This window comes from Melanostigma gelatinosum, assembly GCF_949748355.1.
Source record: "Melanostigma gelatinosum genome assembly, chromosome: 3".
Taxonomy (NCBI): domain Eukaryota; kingdom Metazoa; phylum Chordata; class Actinopteri; order Perciformes; family Zoarcidae; genus Melanostigma; species Melanostigma gelatinosum.
Genome location: NC_136636.1, coordinates 2,553,825 through 2,578,332, shown reverse-complemented (window position 1 = coordinate 2,578,332; position 24,508 = coordinate 2,553,825). Strand labels below are relative to the sequence as shown.

Here is a 24,508-nt window from a genome sequence, read left to right as displayed (position 1 = left end):
GCGCTTGGACTCCACAGGGAGAATTATAATGGAGGGGCGTCTGCACTGAGCAGCAGCATGAGAAATCCCACATTGGAGTCCAGACACTGGTGATGATGTTGGCTGATAGAAGGATGAGTTGATGAAGCTGATGAATCTGATGAATCTGCGAAGACTGGGCGGTGATGGGGAGGTGGAGGGTTGCGTAACAGCAGCATGAACGTACTGAAGGCAGAGAGACCATCACATTTAAGAGAGACAGCAGCAAGATGATAGGCCAACGATGTCATTGTGTTGTGCTATTGGATAGAAGAGACCAGCTGATCTCGACAGCTGATATCATGATCAACAGCCCCGAACAACAACAGCAATGAAATAATGAGTGTGCAAGCGTGAGGAGTGATAGGCAGCTGTATGGGAAATAAACTACGGGTCTCGGCATGCGAGAGTACAGTCTTCCTGATTGAACTTACGCTAGGGCTGGTGGTAGCGCAGTTAATGGTGTTTTGACCTTTTGCGACTGCTTTGAGAGTTTAAAGGCCTAAAGGCCTCTAACCTCTAAAGTTAATCCTTTTGTGAATTCTCCCCTCAGTGTTAAAAGTGCGACACAAACGTTATTTCAGGAGTATCTTTTGTCCTGAAGATGAGAGAACCTTACTGCTCTGCTGTCACCTTTCATTTCATTCATCCAATCAGAGCATCTTAACTCCTCACAGCTGAGAGCAGAGAGCAGGAACAGGTGGCTGGGACACCGGGACACCTCCTCCACCACCTCCTCCACTTTCTCACAGTCGAACACTTGTTTCAGCTTCTCTCTTTCCTCCCCGGCTGAGTTCTGGTTTGCTGTTATGAAGCTGCCTCACGGTTCGGTGGGCTAAAAGACCCCAGCGACCGGGCTGTTAGGCTGCCAGGTGGTGGGAGGAGAAGGAGGAAGAGGAGGAGGGAGAGGCGACCAGGGCTGCTGGGAAAAATAAGTAGTGCAGGAGAGGACAGAGGGCAGAAAGAAGGACTGTGTGGACTGTGAACCTGCTGCAGAGGACTGGGAAGAATGGGAGCTGCGTATGGAAAGAAGGTCAGTCACTGGTCTAAATATAGTGTTACAGTCGATTGTTTACTTCATCGACAGCCTGGTTATCAGTGGTGGAATGTAACCAAGTACATTTACTCAAGTACTGTACTTCAGTTTGCTTTACTTTAATATTTCCATGTTATGCTACTTTATACTTTTACTCCACGACATCTCTGAGGGAAATATTGTCCTTAATTTATCTGACAGTTTTGTGACTTTGCAGATTATTATTGCAAAATATAACGACGTAGTGCTAATTACTTTAGATTAAACTATCCAGCAACATATGAAGTAATTAAAATTAGCTCCACTTTTAGCTGCAACGTTAAAGTGATGAACACATTAGTGCATCAATAATTATCATACAATTATGTAATATTTATTTTTCTGCATCGTGAGTATATTTTGGTGCTGATGTTTGTGTGTTTTTACTTAAGGGAGATTTTGACACTGTGGTATAAGTACTTTTACTGAAGTGAAAGGTCTGAGTACTTCTTCCACCTTTGGTTTCCAGTTTGTTGAGAAACGGAAACACACGCTGACCTGATGAATCTGGACTTTAGGTTTAATTGGAGCTGAAAACGACCAGCTGATTCATTTATTGTGTTGATGATCGATTCATCATTGAAGCTGAAGTGACAAAGATTCACTGGTTCCAGTAAACTGAGTCTCAAACAGAAGTGATGGACATTCTTCACTTTTTAGTGGCGTTTTAAACAATCAAAGAAATAATCACCAGACTAATAATGAAAGTAAATCTTTTTTTCATTTTGATGATCAGAAGAAACATAAACCAGTTAAATGTATTCATTCTTTACTTATTTCATCTTGATAGTTCATTGAGAGCAGTCTAGAATAAACAGAAGATACAAAACATACAGGAAAAGTCAATCAAACTATTTAAAAGCAACTGCAGACGGAGGGGAAACGCTAACACCAGCATGCTAACATCAGCATGCTAACCTGTTCAGCAGGTACAGTGTTTACAGTGTACATGTCTCGGTTTAACATGTTAGCATATTAGCATTGGCTAATTCTCACAAACACAAAGTACGGCCGAGGCTGATGTGACTGCTGTTAGTTCTGCAGGTATTTGGTCAGAAATCAGAGTCTCAGACACAATGAAGTGTTGACCTGATGAAAAGTCAGCGGATCATACACGTTATTACAGTTCATCCTCAGGGGACCATGACTGATGAACCACATTCATCACAATCCGTCCGATAGTTGTTGAGATGTTAACAAATGCTAAATGTGAATCTTGTTGTTATTATTTGATAAATGATTTATTCTAACAGTTGAGTTGTGTTCTCTCTCCAGACTGCTGGAGGATAAAAAGGATAAAATGTTAGGAATGATGAAAATTAATGAATTACGATTTTAAGTCAAGATACAGAAAGTTCATCACTTTCTAAGTCAAAATAGTGAGGTACTGGAATTTCAGTCAGTATTATGACTTTTTGAAAGATTTTTAAATTAAACGAAAATTATTTTTATTGTTATCGTTACAGCATAGATAGACAAGCCTTTACATTACAGTTATGACTCATGATAGAGTTTCTCAAGCTATGACTCTGGACCCAGTGTGGTGTCATTTGATGTGCAGACGAGGTCAGAGAAGATTTCTTACAAACTCATGAAGTGTGATCCCACACGACATCTCTCCCCGAGCCACTTGCATGCTGCAGAGCAATATTTAAATCCACATTGAGAACATGACACCGTGACCATCTGATTAAAGATATTCTGGGATGTAACCACAGACTGTTTATGAGAATTGGACGCAGTCATTGTCTCGATGCCACGAGTTTGGCCATTTTGCTTTCGCCATGTTGGATTATGGGCGTTGTCATGTTGTTTTTTTTTACCACTAATGAACGGAAGTTACTTTATCTGGACTGAGGAGGAGTGACGTAGAGACGCCGTATACGTCTCTGGTAATCACAGTAGCCCCGCTGTTTCTTCAGACACTTGTAACCACGCCCATCAGTGATGACGCCAAGTCCTGGAGTACACCGTGACATCACAGTGAGAAGTGAAACCAATGCAGGTCAGTGAAGACCAGGCACTGAGCTGTTATTATGGGATGGTATTACAGGTATTATGAGCTGCTGAGTGGCTGAAACGTATCCTGAATAACTGTGTTCAGTGTTTTCACACCAATGAAACCAGGAAGTATTCAGATTCTTTACCGTTAAAGTACCATGTTAGAAAAAAAAAATCTTTCAAGAAAAATTCAAGCGTAATCAGGAAAATATAGTGAAAGTATTTTAAGTATGAAAGTGTCCCCTGGAACTATTATACCACTAGTTCTCTTTAGATTGTTATTTCTTATGCGTACATTGTTTGGGAGTTTAATTTACAACAAAATTTCAGATTTGATAAACTCTTAAAAACATTTAAGGTTTTCTAAATGTTGTGATTTGTAAAGTACCTGAAGCTGTAGTGAAGTAGAGGCATAAACAGCATAAGTACCTTGAACAGAAGTACTTGAACTTGACCTCGCTCCTCTTTGTGGATTCCTCAAACTATTTGAGCGATGGGGGGGGCGGGCAACACACCTGTTGAAGTGAGCATGTTTGGGTGTGTTTGTTGCCACAGTGACCGGTGACAGCTGACAGCAGGGTGCCGGGTATGGGGGGGGGGGGGGGGTCATGACGATCATGACGGTCAGATCGACCCAGGGTCTATTTTTAGTGGAGTTTCCCGTCAGCAGCAGCAGGTGGAGAGACGAGAAGCTGCAGACTCTCATCCAGACTCATTATGCAGCCGTTTCATTCCAGAGAAACTGACTTAATTGATTACTTAAAGTACTGATGAAAAAATTAACATAATTTTACAAAAATGACTGTAATGTAATGTAAAATTATGTTAATGTCCAAATGTTAAATCTTTACAAAAGAAAACAAATTGGTGAAAAAGCAATATTAAAAACCTTCTCGTAGCGAGTGCTGCTAGCTTCTTTCACTGAGAAAGAGTTGGAAACACGGCGCTGAGTTTTCAGTTGGATAATTCATGAAGACAGTCTTGTTTCATAAGATTACCTTTCAACGGTCCGTTGTTCATTTGGTGCATTTTTATTGACTTTCTCTGCATTCGTTTGTGTTCTTGTTGAGCAGATTTTAAACTTTAAACTGCCCTCATAGATTCAAAGTCTTTTTATTCAGCTGTAAGTCTGACTTCTCATTTTGTCACTCAAGAAGTAAAACAACAATACAGTCTGTTTACATGTGGAGTGATGAATATGTTGTTGTTTGTTGAAGGGGAAAAACAAGTCATGTGATTGGTTCATAGCAGTGATATAAAACCCACATACCACTGTTATAATGATTACTTCCTTTACACTTTCAGTATCACCAAAGTGTGACTGAGAAAAACACATAAATAATGTAAACTAAGCAAATTAATCTACATATATAAACTCCATATATATATATATATACTGTATATATTGTTGTTTTTAGTACAGACATAAATGAGTATTCTGTATTCATCTGGATTAGATCAAGAGCCGTTGTGAGATTGACAGAGACAAATTTTGGATATTATATTATTTCATAAATCTATTTTACTGCAGTTTTTTTACAGAACTAAAAACCAGCAGGAGGTGATTCAACACCCAGCAAATTATAATATTGGAGTAGATCTCTGTCATGGTTATAATATGGACACAACAACATCAGCCCCACAACAAACAGGGCGCTGACCGGCCTCGACCAATCAGAGCTCGGATCCCGTCAGCAGGTTCCCGGTCAATTCGTGAACTCATGTGTGAGTGAATGAGCTCTGACAGAGTAAACAACAACGGGACTATTTTCAGCTGCCGTTACGTAACACTGCTCATTAACAAGAAGAAGAAGAAGAGGTGACAGATCCAGGATCAGCCTGATGCCCTATATACACAGCTTCCTGTCCAGAAACACAGAAAAAACATGTTTAAATGAATACAGTTGTGTTTGTAGTGTTGATGTCTTCAGTGGCTTAAATCCAGATTAGGATCACAGAAAATCCCTGCAGCTAAAAATACTGAAAGAACAAGAAGGAGAAGCTTCTAGAGTCGGTTAAAGCTGCCTTTTTAACAGCAGAAGAAGAAGTACTCAGAAGTAAACTGTACTAAATGTGTAGAAATACTCTGTTTTTAAAGTAAAAGTCCTGCATTCAAAAACATTGCCTCAGTAAGAGTAAGCGTTCAAATATACTCAAACTAAAAGTAATCTCTATGCAGATTCAGATATATTTAATTTATATTATTGATGCATTAATGTATTCATCTCCTTCATGCTGCAGCTGATTAAAAGGTGGAACTCATTTTAAGAACTTTAAGATGCTTCTTTAGCAGTTGATTACTTTTTAAATACTAATATGTATTTGAAAAAGAAACCACAGAAGAAGAAACGCTGACTTGTCGGCTGAGATTAACTCTGTTTGCTGAGCTGTGATTGGACGGACGTGTGACCTCTGACCTGCATAATAAAGTCCTGTGTGATGCGTCATTATTTAAAGTGTCTTCAGATTTAACTTCAGCTTTAAGAAGAAGTGTTCAATTTAAATTAGACTTTAGAGCCGTTTCTTTTTCCTGTGAACGGATCAAAGAATTCTCTGCGTTTAAAGAAAACTGAGACTAAAGATAATCTTGTTTTTTATTTTTATCTTAATCTGTAGTTTAAGATTAAACTATAATATCTTTGCCCCTCAGGCCACTGATTTCCCTTCACAGTCGGAGTTGTAATGTTTCTGTACGTCCAGCAGGGGTCAGACTGTCCTCAGGTCAGTTCTGCTCCTGATTCAACCTGCAGAACCACAGAGGATCAGAGACCTGAGGGTCACAGGTTCAAATCCCCCGTCAGCTGATCTCACGTCAGCTGATCTCACGTCAGCTGATCTCACGTCAGCTGATCTCACGTCAGCTGTGGAGTTTATTCTTATTTAGATCAGTAGTTTCAACCACCGTGTGACGTTTAGTCTGTTAATGCTGCACCACACGTTTATAAAACTGACCTGAAGCGGGCGTCATGATGACACCTGCATCATCATCCTCATCATCAGCAGAGGATGAAGAAGAAGAGGATCCATGTTGAACTTAACATCCTGGTGGACAGACTGGGACCAGTTTAGGAGAAAAGGATCATTCATTAAATCTTCATCCTGCAGTAAACAACATCCATGGGACCTCCAGAGACCCCCTCCTCCTCCTTGAGGGGGTGAGAGGGCGGGGGGGGGGGGGTACAGTGAGGGCCTTGTCACCATGTTGAAGCCTGATGAAGTCTCCTAGCAACTAACACAAAGTCCATTCAGTCAGAGAGGACGCCGTCCAACTGACCTGGAGTCTGAAAGGAGACAGGCGGCCGAGAAACACTTGGGGGGGGTGAGGAGGAGAAAGAGGAAGGGGTGAAAGAGAGAGAGAGGATGTGGGAGAAGAGAGAGAGGTGGGGGTGTAGGAGAGAGGGGACAGAGAGGAAAGAGGGATAGGAGGAGAGAGAAGAGAGATGAAGACAGGAGGGGGAGAGAGGGGGAGAAGGTGAAAGAAGAGAGAGACGGGAGGGGGAGGTAGAGAGGGGGTAAGGAGAGAGAGCTGGGGGAGGATCAGAGAGAGGGTGGAGAGAGGAGGGAAGGAGGTGAGGAGACGGGGGAGAAGGAGGTGAAAGAAGGAGGCTGAGCTCGACTCAAGAAAGATGTGCAACACCAAATACTCAAACACTGTAAATATTCTGAATACTAGATAACTAGAAGTACAGAATCAGGTACACTGAGAGAAAAACATACATCACTGCACACTTCCCCAACCCACTGTTGGTCCAGTTGCATTGTGGGTAATATAGCTGCCAGAAGAACAATAACTTCTGAATTATTCTCAGGTTTCTCTTCGTCCGTCACAAACTGATGAATCCATCGTCAGAGCTTCAGCGTCATGTGTCCTCCCTCCTTATTCTCTCTTTTTTCTTCTTCTGTGGTTTTCCAGAAGGCGTACAACATCGACCACGAGCCTCCACCGACGCAGCAGTGTGTGAAAAATGGAAAGCACCCAAACGGCCGAGGTAAGTTTGTCCCTCTCAGGTTACCGTCGGGTGAACCGACCTGTGATTGGTTGTCTTAAAACTTTGCATTCTCTCTACCGACCAGTAGGGGGCGACTCCTCCGGTTGCAAAAAGAAGTCAGATTGTATAGAAGTCCATGAGAGGATGACCATAAAGCAGAGTATGCTTCAGGGCGGGGCTACCTTTGACCGGAGCCGTGTACGGTGTCGCTACGTCACTCCTCCGCATTCCAAATATGGTAACTTCTGTTCATTGGCTGCCAAAAAAACAACATGGTGATGACAAAATCGCCGAACATAGAGGCTTCAAGACGGCAGTCCACAAACCAACGAGTGACATCACGATGACTACGTCCGCAACTGGTGAACAGGAAGTGACCATATTTGGACTGAGGAGAAGTGATGTAGAGACGCCGTTTCTGCTAGCCTAGCTCCATTAAAAAGTCATTTTCAGCGTCACAAAGTTCACAGTGGTTTCAAACCTTAAACAGTGTTTCAACAGTCATGCACAAACAATGTACTTTGTCTTTTAATTTGGAGGACTTATAATACGCTGAGCACATTCATTCTCCCCAGAGGATGAACCCTGTTGTTTTTGAACACTGTGAATTTTCACCTCCACCATCTTCAGACTTTCACTTGTTGACAGTTTTCATTTGAAACCAAAACCTGACAGCAGCGTGGGAAAAGTCTGAGAGCAGGTTGTCAGAAATCTTCACGAGGAGGAGGAGGAGGAGGAGGAGGAGGAGGAGGAGGAGGAGGAGGAGGAGGAAAACACTGGGAGGATCATGTGACCGCTGTTTTACACTCGGCATGACTCAGTCGGGAGGAGTGGAGGGCTGCTGCTCCTCTACAGGGAGCATGACGGTTCACACAGACTGAAACACATGAGGGTCACCAGGATCTGGATCTGGATCAGATGGATCAGAGGACAAGCATTAGCCCCAAATGGTCCACCACAGCCAGGGAGGGTATGGTGAAGTCTGGTAAGAAGCAGAGGAGCACTGACTGGATCCTCCTGAAGCATTTTCTTACTTATTTAAATTGTAGATAACTATTGTTGTTATTTTCTGCTGGGTGTGTGCAGCATTATTTTGTGTGTCGTTGTTGTGTTTACAATTTCTTTCAGATATTTTGTTTTATTCTCTCGTCATTTCAACTTTTACTGTTTCACTTTTTTATCAGCTGTTTATAATTTGTGTTATTTTGATAGATTTGTTTGCATGTCAGCGCTTTGTATTGAATTTATTCAGTGTATTTGCTGAATGTGTGGAAATGTGTGTAATGAGTAGAATAAAACTTATACAAAAATAGTTTTACTGTCATTTTGGACATTCAATTTAAATAATGTAACTACATATTTTAGGAATAAATTACTCGTTAAGATGGAGGTTATTTGCGGGTTTAAGAAGTCAATAATTCATGTACCTCAGAAACTATTATTTCATAAAAAAATGCATTTAATAACGTGATTTTATTATTTTAGGACTTGACAATGAGGCTTTTTTGTAGGGGTGTGCAGTGGTGTGAATTAAGTATGCCAACCTTAAAGTTATATTATAATTTACATCTCATGAATAATTCAACGCCTGAGTCATGTGTTGGAGAGCAGCGTGGCGCTCGCATAACATTAAAACAGTGTGAGGTTGGTGTGGAAGTGGGGAGCGTAGGATGAAGATGAAATCACTGTTGGCAGATACATTTCATTTGAGTGGGAGTTCAGATCAACTTACTTTGCTGGGATTGTTATGTAATAAAACACCTAATAATCAGAATTAAAGGAATGTGGGTTCTTGAAGACTTGGAGTTTTAGTCCTGGTTTGGTCCAATAGTGTCTGGTGTTTTAGTTCTGGTTTATTACAGTATTCTCTTGTGCTTTATTTCTGGTTTGTCTGGTTCAATATTCTACAGAGTTTTACGTGTGGCTTGGTTCAATATTCTCTTGTGTTTTAGTTTTGCTTTTGCACAATATTCTCTGTTTTTTTAAATCCTGGTTTGGTCAAATATTCTTTGGGGGTTTGATTGTGTTGTGGTCCAATGTTCTGAGGTGCTCTCTGGTTTGGTCAGAGCGTTTTGATGCTCGATGGTAAAAGCAGGATTGATTTTCTCGGAGCGGATCAATAGCTGTACAGTTCAAACTAGTTTGTCTTTTGCAACATGTCACGATGTGACCCGAGTGTTTATGTAAGAGGAAAGCAGACTTCAACCTGCTGTGTTCAAACCGTTATCAACTCTGTTTGTGTGATTAACGTTAATTGACAAATCATAAAGTCTGTACAATTTAAAAAATAAATAAAACATCACCAGTTTGTTTCAGTTTGAAAACTAGAAATTTAATTCAAATTTAATTTCAAATAAATGTGTAATTATTTTTGCATTTTTTGTCTGTTATTATAATCAGTGTTATTGTACAGAGACAAACCAGAATGTAGAATCAAATCTAGAAATGTAAAGAACCACGTATAGTTATAGTTATAGTGCAGATTTGGTACACAGCTTGTAAAATCTGATGCTGCAGGATGAGTTTCACCGAAGCCATTTGTTGCAAGGTTTAAGATGCTTTGAGGGATTTGCAGCAGCAGGTTTGATCTGATTGAATAAGTTCAGTGTGATTTAATTCTCAGGATGAAGAAGAGAAAAGACATTATGTTCTGATGTTACTGTGTAACATGATCACGTTTCCTCCTGGCTGAGGTGGAGTCAGACAGTCTTCCTCTCACAGAGTTATCACAGCTTACAGTTGTAACCAGAGAACAGGCACTCATAGAAACGTCGATAAACTACAGAGTGGGTTTAGTTTGCACGTCCTGTCTCAGATCAATATGAAACCACGGCATATCTCAAAGTCCGTCCACACTTCCTGCATCGGTCCTCATGATTCAACCCTCCTGTTGAATCATCTCCTCTCGGAAACTCTGAGATTAAATCAAGTGAAAAGTCGCAGACTGAGTCCAGATCAACTGCAGGAGAGAAGACAACTACGACGGCATTAAGCTGCAAGAATCATCCAATCAGACTTTTCTCAAATCTCCGCTCTGCTGGATTCACTCAGTCATATTGTAAATGTGGAAACGTGGAGGAGCAACAGCAGCGCAGTCGTGCAGCTCAAACACAAAGCTGAGAAATGTTTTCAGCCTCCCCGGTTTAAGAATAACTGTCAGTGGGCGAAATTCTTTGGTCAAAAGTTTCTTTTGTGGGAGGAAATTATATCAAGTTGCAAAGTCACAGGTTGCATGTTGCAGATTTGGTGAAACAACATTAGTTTTTATCCACTGCAACACGTCATCATGGTAAAAATGTACTTAAGGTCGGCCCTCGCTGATGCTCTGGAGTCTGAACAAATCTCTGCAGCAGCTTCAACATCTGGAGGAAAGTCTGAAACCAGAAGAGCTCGGGGGTGTTCCAGATAGCTGTCCACATACTTGTGGCACCCAGAGCTCATTTTTATTTTTGTGAAATATGAAGCAGCAGCGGACGTCGGTCTCTGGTTGCGCTTGAGAAAGAGGTCATTGTGTGAGGTGAACTGTATGACATCTGATCTCTGTCTCCCAGAATATCCGAGGACTCGGATCAGATGCCTGTTAATCTGTCCTTTCTTCTGGCAGACAAACGGGGACGATGGACAGGCGGAGACATGAACACTGTAGTTCAGACAAAATCCCGAAAACATGGTGTTCACAAACACGCAAGCTTCATTCTGACAAAAAGCATGAGAGGAAGTCCCTGTTTTACTAGACTGTATTACTACAGATGTCCTGAGGGGGCGCCAGAGGGAAGATCATAGAGTCAGTGCAATCTAAAGGGTTCATCCTCTGCAGAGCTGATTCAAGTTTTAATGTGAGCGTCCTCGTGATTGTGTCCTCAGCCTCAGCGTATGCAGACCTGCAGCAGCACCGGTCTGAGGTTGTCCACAGGAAACCGTCCCCGGTGTCCAGCTACGTCCCCCGGCCCGACTATCTAGAGGGAGACGAGGAGGACGACCTCATCAAACCCAAGAAGCTGGTGAATCCTGTCAAAGCTTCAAAGAGTCACCAGGAGCTTCACCGAGAGCTGATGAGCAGCTGCAAACGGTAACAGTGTGTGTGTGTGTGTGTGTGTGTGTGGGTTTGTCTACATGCCGATGTGAGGACAACAGTGGGGAGAGGGGACATTTTGGTACGTGAGGACATTTGTGGAAAGCAGGGACATTTTTAGTCAGTTGGGAAATGTTTCTCGAAACCGAGGACATTTTTTTATCGTGAGGACTTATTTTAGTGCCAGGATATTGTGGAATACGAGTCACTGAAGGAAACACATTGTCGTTCCAGATCATCAGCTTGTCTTCTCTTTCCTCAACAATGTTCAAAAGTACTTCTGCATCTCTCTCATCTGTGTCTTGCTGTCAGCCACCTCCAGGGCTGTTCTGTGACTTTGTGTCTGACTAAGCGTAGTTCACGCTCACGTAACTATTTATTACATTTGATAAAACGCCAAAAGGCAACGGTATTTATAAAGTGTACCTCGGAAAAGATAACGTGTGCACTTGCATATGCAGCCTGGTTTGGGACCATTCGAGACAATATATGTGCGCACTTTATTACAAAACAATGAGTATCTCGTCTCTCAATCAATGTTAAGCTACAACTTTTTGATTAAATATTGAAATTCAAATGTCGATTAGCTTGGAATACTGGGCAATATGGATGCAATGTCTTACTAAATATCAACCAGCAAGTATTCAGCCACGTCATGGAGCATAAATCAGTCGGCAACGTCTGGTTCTGAAAAGGGAAGCCGATGCTGAAGTGCCTTCAAACGTGCATTCTCTCTACTGACCAGCAGGGGGCGACTCATTCGGTTGCAAAAAGAAGATTGTATAGAAGTCTATGAGAAGATGACTATACTTCTCTCTTGATTTATTACCTCAGTAAACATTGTAAACATGAGTTTATGTCTCAATCTCTAGTTTCAAGTCTTCTTCAATACAGCATGATGTTCATTTAGTACATTATGGTCCATTTAGAGTCACACAGACCATAAAGCAGGGGATGCTTTAAAAAAATGTCTGATTCAGCGTTCGGTTAGCTCCGCCCTCTCGTGTCACTTCTGGTTGCAAAAAACAACAACCAAGATGATGACGGCCAGAGTGCCGAACTCGAGGTTTCTAAACTTCAGTCCACTGAGAAATTGGTAAAAATATATATAAAATGCAGAAAATAATCAAATATAACACTGAGCTTTGGCTCATGCTGGCTGATAATTCAGCATCTCCTCTACTGACAAAACATAAGTAAAACACCTGTAAACCATCAACCGCACCATTCAGACTCCCACGATTTCCTTTTATATGTTAAATGTTGTTTGTTTGTGCCTCATTCTGTTCGGTATAGCTCTACTTATTCAAATGGTTCACATGGCTCACGGGTCCCTCAGCAGAATTCAGCTTTGGACCCATCAGGGTGGTCAGCTGGCTGCCACGAGCTGACCAATCAGAGAGCGGTATTTGTTTCTTCTTTTTTTTAACGCCTGTCGTCTCCTCGTGTAAAGTTTCTGAAGACACGAGCGGATGCTGCTAAGCAACAGCCTCCCACCTCGCAGGCCTGCACGCCGAGGACTCTGGGAAAGTTTTCACCTCCGCACAGTCGCTCATTCACACTCAGAGCTTCAACACGGTGGGCAAAGAAACAAGGTCGAGGTTTTTGTGTTTTGTTGCTTTTCCTCTTCAGTCTCTTCAGGAGGAAAAAAGAAGCTGAAAGGAGGCCCAGAGGCAAATCCAACACACTCATCTGCTGTGCCACAAATCAACCGGAACTTGAACTCAGAACTTCAAGCTGAGAGCGAAGAGAAAAAATACTAATTATGCACCAAGAAAACTGACACAAAGACTGTTAATAAGTAAAAAACACCACAAATCTTTGTGCTAAATTACATCACATGTGAAGACATTTATCTTTTTACATGCGAATTTCTGCATGTGCATGTCGCAGACACACACGTCCAGACTCGCACACATAATGTGTGTGTGTGCAGAAACACATCATGATGCGTTTGTTCAGTTTTATTTGTAGTTATAGCATACTGCCCTCTGCTGGAGGAAACACACTTCACTCATTCAGATACAAGTCGGAAAAAATAAAATATTTCACTCTGTTATATTTATTCACACACACACACACACACACACACACACACGCATATGTTCAGCTTAGCTGTCTTTAGCTGTCATACTGTGTTTTGTTGTACGAGCTGAGGTGATGTACTGATCGATGTCAGCTTGTTGTTGATGCATCAGTATCAGTGTCTGTCAGTCGATCACAGTTGGTTCGTCATAATGTCTGATATGTGAATATAATATGTATGTGTGTGTGTGTGTGTGTTTGTGTTCAGAGGCAGCGGGACGAGTGTGGAGGCGAAGCCGGAGCTGCAGAGAGTTCTGGAGTCGAGGAAAAGAGATCAGCTGATCAAACAGAGGAAACAGGAAGAAGAAGCTCGCAAGAAGGTTTCTCCTCTGGAGGCGGAGCTTCTGAAGAGACACCAGAAACTGGACGAGGTAACACACACGACAGTACACACACAACACACAACTACTCTCTGTGTTGTCTTTAACGTTTTGTCTCTTGTGTTGTCTTTAACGTTTTGTCTCTTGTGTTGTCTTTAACGTTTTGTCTCTCTGTGTTGTCTTTAACGTTTTGTCTCTTGTGTTGTCTTTAACGTTTTGTCTCTTGTGTTGTCTTTAACGTTTTGTCTCTTGTGTTGTCTTTGATGTTTTGTCTCTTGTGTTGTCTTTAACGTTTTGTCTCTTGTGTTGTCTTTAACGTTTTGTCTCTCTGTGTTGTCTTTAACGTTTTGTCTCTTGTGTTGTCTTTAACGTTTTGTCTCTTGTGTTGTCTTTAACGTTTTGTCTCTTGTGTTGTCTTTAACGTTTTGTCTCTTGTGTTGTCTTTAACGTTTTGTCTCTCTGTGTTGTCTTTAACGTTTTGTCTCTTGTGTTGTCTTTAACGTTTTGTCTCTTGTGTTGTCTTTAACGTTTTGTCTCTTGTGTTGTCTTTAACGTTTTGTCTCTTGTGTTGTCTTTAACGGTTTGTCTCTTGTGTTGTCTTTAACGTTTTGTCTCTTGTGTTGTCTTTAACGTTTTGTCTCTTGTGTTGTCTTTAACGTTTTGTCTCTTGTGTTGTCTTTAACGTTTTGTCTCTTGTGTTGTCTTTAACGTTTTGTCTCTCTGTGTTGTCTTTAACGTTTTGTCTCTTGTGTTGTCTTTAACGTTTTGTCTCTCTGTGTTGTCTTTAACGTTTTGTCTCTTGTGTTGTCTTTAACGTTTTGTCTCTTGTGTTGTCTTTAACGTTTTGTCTCTTGTGTTGTCTTTAACGTTTTGTCTCTTGTGTTGTCTTTAACGTTTTGTCTCTCTGTGTTGTCTTTAACGTTTTGTCTCTTGTGTTGTCTTTAACGTTTTGTCTCTTGTGTTGTCTTTAACGTTTTGTCTCTCTGTGTTGTCTTTAACGTTTTGTCTCTTGTGTTGTCTTTAACGTTTTGTCTCTTGTGTTGTCTTTAACGTTTTGTCTCTTGTGTTGTCTTTAACGTTTTGTCTCTTGTGTTGTCTTTAACGGTTTGTCTCTTGTGTTGTCTTTAACGTTTTGTCTCTTGTGTTGTCTTTAACGTTTTGTCTCTTGTGTTGTCTTTAACGTTTTGTCTCTTGTGTTGTCTTTAACGTTTTGTCTCTTGTGTTGTCTTTAACGTTTTGTCTCTCTGTGCTGTCTTTAACGTTTTGTCTCTTGTGTTGTCTTTAACGTTTTGTCTCTCTGTGTTGTCTTTAACGTTTTGTCTCTTGTGTTGTCTTTAACGTTTTGTCTCTTGTGTTGTCTTTAACGTTTTGTCTCTTGTGTTGTCTTTAACGTTTTGTCTCTTGTGTTGTCTTTAACGGTTTGTCTCTTGTGTTGTCTTTAACGTTTTGTCTCTTGTGTTGTCTTTAACGTTTTGTCTCTTGTGTTGTCTTTAACGTTTTGTCTCTTGTGTTGTCTTTAACATTTTGTCTCTTGTGTTGTCTTTAACGTTTTGTCTCTTGTGTTGTCTTTAACGTTTTGTCTCTCTGTGTTGTCTTTAACGTTTTGTCTCTCTGTGTTGTCTTTAACGTTTTGTCTCTTGTGTTGTCTTTAACGTTTTGTGTCTTGTGTTGTCTTTGACGTTTTGTCTCTTGTGTTGTCTTTAACGTTTTGTCTCTTGTGTTGTCTTTAACGTTTTGTGTCTTGTGTTGTCTTTAACGTTTTGTCTCTTGTGTTGTCTTTGATGTTTTGTCTCTCCGCGTTGTCTTTAACGTTTTGTCTCTTGTGCTGTCTTTGATGTTTTGTCTCTCGGTGTTGCAGTTGGACAAACAGCAGGAGAAGGAGCAGGAGGAAAACCTGAAAGCTCCGGAGTTTGTCAAAGTGAAGGAAAATCTGAGACGGACGTCGTTTCATAGTAAAGAAGAGAAGGAGGTGTAGAGACAACTGCTGTCCTGCAGGACAAAGAAAACTAAGAAGGAGACCGTCGACATGTTCACAGGACAGTCTGAGGACACAAGCATACTGAAGACACTCTGAGGACTCAAACATACTGAGGACACCCTGAGGACACAAGCATACTGAAGACACTCTGAGGACACAAGCATACTGAGGACACCCTGAGGACACAAGCATACTGAGGACACCCTGAGGACACAAGCATACTGAGGACACCCTGAGGACACAAGCATACTGAAGACACTCTGAGGACTCAAACATACTGAGGACACCCTGAGGACACATGCATACTGAGGACACCCTGAGGACACAAGCATACTGAGGACACCCTGAGGACACAAGCATACTGAGGACACCCTGAGGACACAAGCATACTGAGGACACCCTGAGGACACAAGCATACTGAGGACACCCTGAGGACACAAGCATACTGAGGACACCCTGAGGACACAAGCATACTGAGGACACCCTGAGGACACAAGCATACTGAGGACACCCTGAGGACACAAGCATACTGAGGACACCCTGAGGACACAAGCATACTGAAGACACTCTGAGGACTCAAACATACTGAAGACACACTTAGGACACTCTCAGAACACAAGCATACTGAGGACACTCTGGGGACACACTGAGGACACATCAAGGCCACTCTTGGAATACACTGAGGTCATAAACACACTGAAGACAATCTGATGACATGAACATACTGAGGAAGCTCTGAAGACACTCTGAGAACCCTTTGAGGTAGCACTGAGGACAATCTGAGGACACAACCATACTGAGGACACTTTGGAGACACACTGAGGACACATTAACGACACATCGAGGACACTCTAGGGATACTCTGGGGTCATAAACACACCGAGGACACACCGTGGACACTCTGTTGACGCACTAAGGACACTCCGGGACACACTGTCCAGATGCTGGACAGAACAGCTGTGATATCTCTCAGGAGACTCGAGACCAACAAGAAGCGGCAGATCAGAGTAAACACACCTGAGACGGTGTTTGACACGCCGTTCATGATGGGATGGATTACCTGACTCGCCACACCTGGTGGACGACTGTTCAGCGTCTTTCTGCTCAGAAGGAAGGACTACGATTCGTTGTCGGTTCCTGTTTCCTGACGTGTCACAGAAAGACGTTTGGGAAACGGGAAATATTTTCTCACAATTACAAGAAAAGATCTTGTAAATGAGAGAATCTTCTTTTTGTCAATCAAAGTAATTTTAAAGATAGAAGTCATAACTACGGTGTACAGAAGCCATAACTCCAATATGCAGAAGTCATAATTATAAGAAACAGAAGTCATAAATACGAGACTCTCGAAATTATAAGATACAACTTTTTCTCGTTATTATGAGATGTAGTTACGTCTTATTCCAAGAAAACATTTAGTTAATACGAGATTCAAGTCTAATAACTAATACGTTTTCTTGTGATGACGAAATTCTGACGAGATTCATTTATTATGAGAAATTTAAAAAATGCAATAAATGTGTTTTATTGCATTTCATCTCGTGATTACAAAGTGAGAATTTAATTATGATGATAGAAGTCAAGACAGATCTCAGAATCTCATTTTCTCTGTTAAATTACAATAAAATGAAGACGTCACACAGAAGAAAGTAAATAAATAAATCTGGGAAAAATATTATTATGAATTTCTTACTGTGTACGTAATTACAAAATAAAAAAAATACTTATTATTGGTTATACAAATGATGGAAGCAGATTTTCACAAGTTAAATAATAATTTGTAAATTATCATGACTAGACACATTTAGTTACATTTAATTATCTTTTATTAAGACGCTAACTCATGATTATCAAACACGGAAGTCGTAATTATGAACACATATAATTCAATATCATTATCACAGGAAACATTAGTTTGAATAAATGCTAAATAATTATAATTATGGTATACAGAAGTCAAATTACAAGAAAACAATCTGATAATTATGTGTTTTGTATCTCGCTTAGTTATAACTATATGACATGGAAGCAATAATTTTGAGATTATTGTCCTTGTTACAACTTCCTTATTATATAATTATGAATAGTTTTATATATTTATTTATTTTAAAACTAAATTATATAAAACAAAATAAATTACATCATAATTTGGAGATTTGTTTCTGTTATCACCAGATAAGAAGTCACAATTTTAAGATTTAGATTGTTTTTTTTGCTGTTGTTTTTTTTGCCGTATTCCCCAAACAACAACAAAAACAAGAACACATGATCTCGTATTGTTCTAATCACAGAAACTCTTCTGTCGTAGAAATAATAAACTGTGTCAAAGAAAACGTCCGTTGGAACAAATTGTGCCTAAATCTCATCTCCGTGTTCGTGGACGAGAGAGATTGTTCACGATTAACACGTCCGTCATGAAACTTCTGTTTTATGTCATTTGTATCCCGTTTGAATTATTGAGATTTACTGTACAGCGGCTGTACTGGAGAGAGAATATAATACACATAATACACAGAAGTCACAATAATACTCACACAATATTTCTCTCTTTTAATTAAAACATGCAAATCTTTTACTTCATGGAAGTCGTAACAACGTGACAATATCTTTCATCTCACATTATTACAAGATACAGAACTTTGCTTTTCTTGTAATTCTGAGATGCTGATTACATTTAATTTAGTTACAAATTACCTCGAGATATTTGACTTTTAATTGTGACACGACTGCGATTAATGATGACAAGAGAACGTCTTATAATGAGACGTCTTGTTGTAAATATGAAATAATTGTGTCTTCGGCTGCACCGTATATATATTGTTTTTACCCCCATGACCTCCTCTCACAGATCACATTAAAGTGTAACTGAAGCCTTACATTTGGATGTTTTTTAAAACAATTGTTGATGGTGAATATTGTACAATCATTGAAATCATTTTTAATGTCTTGATTATAGAGCACTTTAGACTTTTAACTGTATAAATGAAGAGTCAAATCTAAAACAGACTTATTTTTATTTTTGACTTATTTGCGGCTTGTAAAGGGACGTTCTGTTCTGATTAACATGTTAGATAAAAGTAGAAGCTGCGGCAGAAATGTTTTTGTTGACATGAAGACAATAAAGGACAGAAATGCTGCTGTTTTGGTGCTTTATTCTCCTGGAGAGACACCATGCTGCTCGGATGTTGAACTGTTTATCCTGTGACACAAAGTGTTCATAACCTGCAATATCACGAACAAAGTTGTTTTATTTTATCAGTATTTGTTGCATGACATCTGAACGTTAGACACAAAGTACCAGCAGTGATATACAGTTTCAATAGAATTACAAAATACCATTATAAAAAGCAATCCATAGAAAAACATATATGTATAAAAAATGAAAGACAATGAGTATTTTATAAAATATTACACTATAAACAAGCCACTTGTTGACATCGTCTTAACACAAGATAAGATGATATATTCAACGTAGGATAATTAAAGCAAAAAATAAAGTTTTTTATTCACTTTAACACAGGAAGTTTTATCGTGTGTTGATTCTGGCGCCCCCTGTGGACTAAAGTGGTAGTGTTTCTGAGCACCAGAGTCCCTTTAGAACAGGGGTCCCCAACCTTTTTTGCGTCACGGACCGGTTTCATGTTATAAAATATTTCCACGGACCGGTGTTACGTCCCTACTGGTTTCTGGACCTACTGGTTTTCCTTCTGTGCGCGTGTTGTGTTCGCTTAACAGCTGCAGCGGTTTTCTGCCTCTGTCGCCTGTTTCGTCACACTTTCACAAACATATTGCTGGAGATCTAAAAGACACATCTCATATCAATTGCAGGGATTATGATTGTATAAGTGAGCACTGCATCACAGCCACGTATGAAGAAATACATGGAAGAAAATACATTTATGGAAAGATCGCAACAACCTGGATTCGAACTCTGTCCAGCAAAACTCCCACTTGTACTTCGTAATTTAACATTTAACACCGGCAGAGTTGTTGTCCCAAACATACTTTTAAGGCCGCCGTCATTTTCAAGCTCCAGCAGCTGATCTCCCTCTGGCACGGATAAGCTCGATTCACCTGGTTTGTTCACAAATGGGTCGCGGATCCATTCCTTCGCAGTTCGTGGGTCTTTTGTGGTTGGGAAGTAACGCTCGTGACAAGCGTGTTGACATGTGTCAAGAGAGACAGGCGCATGTAATTGGGAGAGAATCCGGTCATTTTTCAAAATAAAATATCTTTCCGACTCTGATAATCAATGAAATGAAAAAAAGTTATTTATTCTTTCTGTGCGGCCCGGTACCAAATGACCCGCGGCCCGGTACCGGTCCGCGGCCCGGGGGTTGGGGACCACTGCTTTAGAAGACGACGACGAGGACGACGCTGGGAGCTGAGCTCTCCTCCTCCCTCCGGAGGTCCGACTGCAGGTCGAAGATGTCAGTGAAGCCGGATCTGGGTCTGTCCACGGTGGACCGCTCTCTGCTGGAGGATCTGGGTCTGTCCACGGTGGACCGCTCTCTGCTGGAGGATCTGGGTCTGTCCACGGTGGACCGGTCTCTGCTGGAGGATCTGGGTCTGTCCACGGTGGACCTGTCCCTGCTGGAGGATCTGGGTCTGTCCACGGTGGACCGCTCTCTGCTGGAGGATCTGGGTCTGTCCACGGTGGACCTGTCCCTGCTGGAGGATCTGGGTCTGTCCACGGTGGACCGCTCTCTGTTGGAGGATCTGGGTCTGTCCACGGTGGACCGCTCTCTGCTGGAGGATCTGGGTCTGTCCACGGTGGACCGGTCTCTGCTGGAGGATCTGGGTCTGTCCACGGTGGACCGGTCCCTGCTGGGGGATCTGGGTCTGTCCACGGTGGACCGGTCCTTGCTGGAGGATCTGGGTCTGTCCACGGTGGACCGGTCCCTGCTGGAGGATCTGGGTCTGTCCACGGTGGACCGGTCCCTGCTGGAGGATCTGGGTCTGTCCACGGTGGACCGGTCTCTGCTGGAGGATCTGGGTCTGTCCACGGTGGACCGGTCCCTGCTGGAGGATCTGGGTCTGTCCACGGTGGACCGGTCTCTGCTGGAGGATCTGGGTCTGTCCACGGTGGACCGGTCCCTGCTGGAGGCCCCGCTGGAGTCTGAGCTGAAGGGGTTTCTGGTGAACCTGCAGCATTTGTGTGTAAAGTGTGTTCAGATAGTCACAAATAAAGTGAGGGGAGAACAAAATGCTGTTCAACGGCTCAACAACTGAAAGAGAGAAAGATCCGTCTGAACAGTTTAATAAGAGAATTAATCTCCATCAAAGGTAAAAGAAACTGGAAGCAGATTTAAATAAGATGAGATAGAACTTTATTAATCCTGAAGGAAATTCTTGTGCCAGAGTTTCATGAAAGATGACAACATAACAAAAAAAAAATAGAATAGAAATATAAACATATATGAACAATAGAAAAACAATGATTAACTGTAAGAGGAATATTACTGACACCGTAGCAAAGTAGAACACAATAGTAATAAGAGTAAAGTCAATTAATGAAGTAAAGAATTCAACTAAAATAGAAAGAAACATCTTCTTCTCTAAAACCTCCACCACAGACTCGTGTTCGACTCCCAGAACAGAGCCAGTTTCCTGTTTCAGTGTCACGTGTTTTCACAATAAAGCAGCCGACAACAAGCTGGAATCAACAGAGTTTTACAATAGAAGAATAAAGTTAGTTTAATGTTAGAACTGTTGGAATAGCAGCTGAACAAATCACAGTTTGAACCTCTTCAGACTGCAGAGGACCCCGAAGACTAAATCAATATTTAGGGCCAAGTTGTGGTTCAATAATGACCGACAGGACAGAAAATCAAATCCAAGTTCTGTCACGTAAATAACTGATTTGGTGTCTGAATTATACAATTTTCTGTTTTCTGTTTGAATATTTATTGAAGGAAAGAAGAGAAACATCGATATTGCGTTAGGTTACACACTTTAAACAGTAGTTTATGGTTTAAATGTTCAGAAAACCTCACATTTTAGTTGATTTGTTTCTTCTTCTTCTATGGTGGTGAAGTGTTCGCTGACCTTTTGTTTCTTCTTCTTCTATGGTGGTGAAGTGTTCGCTGGCCTCGGGGCTCCTCGCTGTGATGAAGGTTTTGTCCACCAGGTGTCGCTGTTTCTCCTCTTTTCTCTCTGCACTGAAGCTCCATCAAGTCACACAGAATGAGTCTAAGTGTCACCGGAAGTCCTTTAACTTTGTTTTGGCATTAAAAAACAGAATTCACATTTTTGCTTGAATAATTACTAATTCTCCCTTTTAATTAATAGTGAGCACAGGACTCTGATCACATGACAGTTGTACGTACGAAATTAATGTGATATATTATTTAAATTGTAGCCTTTTGTGTTTTGAAAAGTGTATTTCTTTCTTTCATTATTTTGTTTGTTTTATTGACTTTTAATTTATTAAATCTATCTTGAAATTCAACGATTAAAATGTCATCTTTAATTTTCTACTTTGGTCTAATTCAGTTTAATTAAGTTTCAGTGATGACACACACTTGTTATTCTTTAGATCTGATATTTTACAATGATGAAATTATATATATATATATATAATATATCCATCTTTGGTGTGATCCGGTTAATGCGGTTAGTTAATAATAATATGGGGCACATTTCAATCTACACATAAATAATAAATAATAAATAGAAAAATAGGAAAAATAATAATATATATATATATATATATATTTATATACATACACAAACAAAAATACATTTAATAAAAAAGGGGGTGGGGGGCGAGAGCAGAGAAAAAACAACATTTTGAAAATGTGACCGGAAGTGTCCCGTGTTGTTAACAGGGTGTTGGTGTGTAACTTGACGCCGCTGCGTTCAGAGCAGCTGCTGAAGAGAGGCTGACGCACAGCCCCTCAGCTCGCTTCAGACCGGGGGTTCAGTGGAGACACCGGAGCCTCGTACAGTGTTTAACTCGTAAACAGAGCCTCACACAGCGGGGCCGGTGATCCGGTTCTACCGGCTGAATGTGTTGGAACAACCGGCTGTTAATCTGCATACACCGACAGCGACTCCACACTTAAAGGGGGCTTGATGGGATTTTGTTCATTTTTTTTGCCAGGAAAGTAAACAGCTTTAAAATGGCAACCACCGCCCGCTCCTCGCGACCGTAGCGCGAGACTCAGGTAAGGGTTTTCCCCCCCACACCTGGGGACGAAGCTAGCTTACGTTAGCTGTGATTTTAAGTCACAATCTGACGCATGTCTATTTCCGTAGGGACTGCGTTTCTTTTGTAAAGAAAGGTCAGAAAACCAAATACCTTTTAAAAAACCGACAATTAAAAACAGTCCCGCTTGTTTGTGGGGCTTTGGTCGTTTTTCGAACACGACTTTGGGCTTTTTGCAAGTCTTCATGACCTACAGGTGAATTCGGCGCACACATAATGCATGGTATTGCTCTATATTGTAGTCAAACACTCAGAAGTTGGTCCGGGTTTGTTCACCACCGCCCTCCGTGGCAGTCTGCGGGTGGAGGAGGCCACGTTTAAATCCTCGGTTCTTTGAATGGAGTCTGGTTGGAGGCGATGCAGCTGCTGCAGCTGTGACAGAGATGCTCGGACACACACAAGTAAAATAAGGTTCAACGACACACAACAATCAGTCATAACAAGTGCAAAGACGTATCGGTTGTTTTTGTTATGACCTCATATACACCTGTCTTAACCCCGCCCCCCCCCCAGGACAGGTGGATTTTCTCTCCCGGCTGTCCTCCTTCAGGTGTTATAGGGAGACACTTAAAGAATGAGATGAGTTCGTTTTTAAAGATTAAAAAACCTTAATGGAGGAAAACATGCTTCAAAACGTCGTTGTGGTGACGTCATCGCAAGGGGGCGTGGTAATAAATACGCCACTAAATCACTGAATTGAAACGGAGATGGATGAACCAGACCATCAGACAGTCTGCTGACGTGAAGCAGGTCATTTTATTGTGGCATTAATATCACAGCTAAGCAGTAATGGGGGCGACCGTGGCTGACTGGGTAGCGAGGGTTGTCCGCCAACCGAAAGGTCACCGGTTCGATCCTCGGCTGCACCGTGTCCTTTGTCGAAGTGTCCCTGAGCAAGACACTGAACCCCAAACTGCTCCCCGGGTGCCTGTCATTGGCAGCCCACTGCTCCCTACATATACAGGGATGGGTCAAATGCAGAGAATAATCTCCCCACTGTGGGACGAATAAAGGAATGTTTCTTCTCTTAATTCACAGACCGATGCAGAGTATTAATGAGTACGACTAATGAGTACTGATCAGTGTAGTGGAGCTTGTAGAGGTAAAGAAAACACATCACAACATTTGATCTACATCGACCTCGTCAGCACGTTTGTTCTGGAGGGTCACATAAAGTTCTGAACAAACCCCCCCCCCCCCATGAGTCCCGATCAGATCTCAGCTGGTTTCGCCTCCTCGCAGCCTCACTTCCTCTTCCTTTCCTTCCCTTCCTCCTCATTGTGTTTATCTTGTTTCCTTCCTCCCTTTCACACTCTGCTGCAGGTTTGTAGGTCTCTGGATACGTCCACACAAGTACATTTTTCGTTTTAAAACATATATTTATATTTTAGCTACGTTTAGGCCGTTGTAGAACCCCTAAAACGGAGACGTTTGAACACGCTAAACCTCCGGGGTTGCGTTGTAGTGGTGAAGGGAGAAACGGAGACCTTAGACGCCCACGTTCTCTTCTTGATTGGTTCTTAGCAGTCGTGACGTGTCCTACCAGGTTAATTCAACATGGATAACGGATTACTGGGCGTCGCTGACCCCGGTTGTCTTTACTAGCAGCTGTTGTGCAGTTACAATTATGCATTTTATAATTCTACTACTGCCGACATGCAGGAAGCGAGCGGTCGAATACCCGAACTAGATTAAGTATACGTTCAATACGTATGTTAAATGTAGTGCACCAAAATACCAGGATGCTCTGGTCTGAAGTG

At 41.4% G+C, this 24,508-nt stretch overlaps 2 protein-coding genes across 3 annotated transcripts in view; both read left to right on the top strand.

Moving 5' to 3' along the window:
- The first annotated feature begins 962 nt into the window (after positions 1–962).
- LOC306775820 (protein FAM107B-like) lies at positions 963–18,675 on the top strand. Of its 2 annotated transcripts, XM_079266351.1 has the most exons (5): positions 963–1,051; positions 7,008–7,083; positions 10,948–11,152; positions 13,449–13,611; positions 15,419–18,675. In XM_079266351.1, the coding sequence occupies exons 1-5, from the start codon at positions 1,028–1,030 to the stop codon at positions 15,533–15,535; spliced, it is 585 nt and encodes a 194-aa protein (XP_079122477.1). In that variant the 5' UTR covers positions 963–1,027; the 3' UTR covers positions 15,536–18,675. The 2 variants fall into 2 exon arrangements, with proteins under 2 accessions (XP_079122477.1, XP_079122478.1); XM_079266352.1 differs by lacking the exons at positions 963–1,051; positions 7,008–7,083 and adding an exon at positions 7,930–8,068.
- A 3,883-nt stretch (positions 18,676–22,558) lies between these two features.
- The window catches only part of pik3c2b (phosphatidylinositol-4-phosphate 3-kinase, catalytic subunit type 2 beta), a 24,477-nt gene continuing 22,527 nt past the window's right edge, over positions 22,559–24,508 (top strand). Inside the window, exon 1 of the mRNA XM_079297258.1 lies at positions 22,559–22,707. The gene's annotated coding sequence lies outside the window, so the exon portion shown is untranslated. The remainder of the gene's footprint in view (positions 22,708–24,508) is intronic.

What these genes read in the sequence shown, in the direction of transcription:
- LOC306775820 (XM_079266351.1), top strand. Translation starts at nt 1,028, where the DNA reads ATGGGAGCTGCGTATGGAAAGAAG. An exon ending in CTGATGAGCAGCTGCAAACG is followed by an intron (nt 11,153 to 13,448) that starts GTAACAGTGTGT and finishes GTTTGTGTTCAG; the next exon opens with AGGCAGCGGGACGAGTGTGG. An exon ending in GACACCAGAAACTGGACGAG is followed by an intron (nt 13,612 to 15,418) that starts GTAACACACACG and finishes TCGGTGTTGCAG; the next exon opens with TTGGACAAACAGCAGGAGAA.